Source organism: Etheostoma spectabile, chromosome 22, assembly GCF_008692095.1.
Source record: "Etheostoma spectabile isolate EspeVRDwgs_2016 chromosome 22, UIUC_Espe_1.0, whole genome shotgun sequence".
In the NCBI taxonomy this organism is placed as follows: Eukaryota; Metazoa; Chordata; class Actinopteri; order Perciformes; family Percidae; genus Etheostoma; species Etheostoma spectabile.
Window position 1 is genome coordinate 10,551,530 of NC_045754.1, and position 2,288 is coordinate 10,553,817.

Below are 2,288 nucleotides of genomic sequence, written 5' to 3' on the forward strand. Positions count from 1 at the left end.
ATGCTTCGGTTTACATGTAGGGACCCTCATTATGCTGCCGTGAAGTGTAGTGCTATGTTGAGCCTTGTTAATGTTGTAGAAATAGGGATTTATTTTTTATTTTACCAGTGCCCCGACGACTTAGCGGTTTGTGATAGAACTGGTCACATTCGATTAGCATGAAAACAAATCCCAGAGAACGGTCAAACTCTGTGGACATGTTATTAACCCCTAGGTTCATTTTGCACCTGACTTGCCCTGTAACATAGAGAGGCACTGTGGAGGGGAGTGATAACAGACCTGAGCAGTTTCTCAAAGGCATCCAGGTAATCTTCGCTGGTCATTATCACACAGAAGATGTTTCTTCTGACCTCAGTGTTCATCCTCTGTTTCCTAGCCAGCTCTAAGACTTTGGCACTAAACTGAAACAAATAAAAAATGACCAAAGTTAAGTGAGAAATGTTGCTAAGGTCAAATGCACTCAGCGAAGTGCTGACATTACTGAATAATACTGACAAGACCTAAGTATCATTTAATAAAAAAAAAAGTTAATACTTTTCTTACGATACCTTACAAAAAAAAAATACAAAAGGGGTTTTTAATAAACAAAAGACAAGCTTTTCAAATGTTAAATGTTGTCTAAACACAACCAACAGTACAGAACTTCAATTACAAGAAATTAAACCATTGAAATTTGGCAACATTTTGATGTAAGTGATGGTTATGATGGATAACTGATGTTAAGTGGCAAAAACAATGACTTTTAAGTCAAATAATTAAATAAAAATAAATTTTAAAAAGTATTATTTTTTTTTAAATTATGAATTAGTTGCACAAATTGAATTCACTCAATACAAAACTGTCACACATACAAAACCGGACATGATCAGTTAAATATCTGCTTTCTCTACCAGCGGAATGCTAAAACCATTTACATTAAAAGACGTCTAGCTCCGATGCAGATCTGTACTGGGATGCCTACTGTACACATGTATCTTCTGTGGTTCCAGTACTCTACCTGTCCTTCGGCAGTGCTCTGTTTTGAGGTTGTGTTCCCTTGTTCGCCAATCATGGGCGCTCCGCTCCACGACGAGCCAACAATCCACCAGCGGCCCACTTGCTCTGCTGCCAGGAGATTGTTCAGAGAGACCCTCAGTTTCATGTCACTGCCTCCTGCACGACGCTGGATCTGAGAACCACATTCACAAAGAATTAGCCATAACTGCCCTTAGGAGGCAAACACATTTTGTTTAATATTAAAAAGGACACAAAAATAGCAATCCATAAGCAGACAACTGTTAAAACAGCTATACTGATGGTCATGCTGGAAGCATCAGCTGCACTATGGAATTTGGGTCTGTAAAGGTGGAACTCTGGGGCCACCTGGTGGTAAAAGTGGAAGCTACTATGAAAATAACGTTGAAGGAATACAATGATGTTCAGTAAGGAATAATACCAGTGCCTATAAGCTACACATTAAAAAATCTATATTTATTTTCACAAATTTAGGAAAATGGGGATATTTCAAACGAAATATGTTGTAAAAATCACCCACCAGAGTCCTCTGCAACTTCCTCAGTTTCTCCATGGGCTCAGGATCGTAGCCTGGGATCTTCCTCATATCATTGTTCTTCAAAGCCAGCATGGTTTCCAGCATGAAACGCACCTGAGAACACATGTGCATATAAAGTAATGTTAGATAAGCTTCCAAAATGTATACATAATTGGACAATCAATTATGCAATGCTGTAGCTAACACCAGAAAAGAAATATGGTATTAAGAATGCCTAGTAAATGGATAATTCTGTTTGCCCTACCCTTGTCTGATCCTGAAGCTTTGAGCCCATGACGGTGGCCTTACGTTGGCCTTCAGAGATAAGCTCCTTGAGAGCAAGAGCGTCGTCCTTCCTCAGGGCGAAACCGACATTCTTCAGCACTAACAAAACTAGTTCAATGTCCTTCTCTGTAAAAGCTCCGACCAAAAGTTTTAGGATGTCAAAGATGAGGACAGAATGCACCACCTGGAAGTTATAGAGGTGACTGACAATAGCGACCAAGTTGTCGCATTCCTTGCTTTCAGACGAGTTGTGGTACACCTCGTCAAACCTTCGCACAACCGTCTCCAGAAAATGGGCTCCCACCTGGAAAATGATCAAAAGGAGAATATTCAAAACTTCATTCATGTTATTATAGGGGAGAAAAAAAAAATAATCTTAAATTCATTGCGATTCTCTCTAGAACGATTTGATGCTCGATTCTGATAAGTTCATAATTGATTTTTTTTTTTTTTTAATGTGTTGATTTTTATT

The 2,288-nt window shown here is 38.8% G+C and overlaps 1 protein-coding gene across 1 annotated transcript in view; it reads right to left on the bottom strand.

Moving 5' to 3' along the window:
- The window catches only part of nom1 (nucleolar protein with MIF4G domain 1), an 8,121-nt gene that overhangs the window by 2,345 nt on the left and 3,488 nt on the right, over window positions 1-2,288 (bottom strand). The window contains exons 4-7 of the mRNA XM_032504120.1: window positions 1,797-2,120; window positions 1,535-1,645; window positions 998-1,168; window positions 280-401 (exon numbers count right to left, since the gene is read on the bottom strand). Coding sequence (XP_032360011.1) covers window positions 280-401; window positions 998-1,168; window positions 1,535-1,645; window positions 1,797-2,120 — 728 coding nt within the window. The remainder of the gene's footprint in view (window positions 1-279; window positions 402-997; window positions 1,169-1,534; window positions 1,646-1,796; window positions 2,121-2,288) is intronic.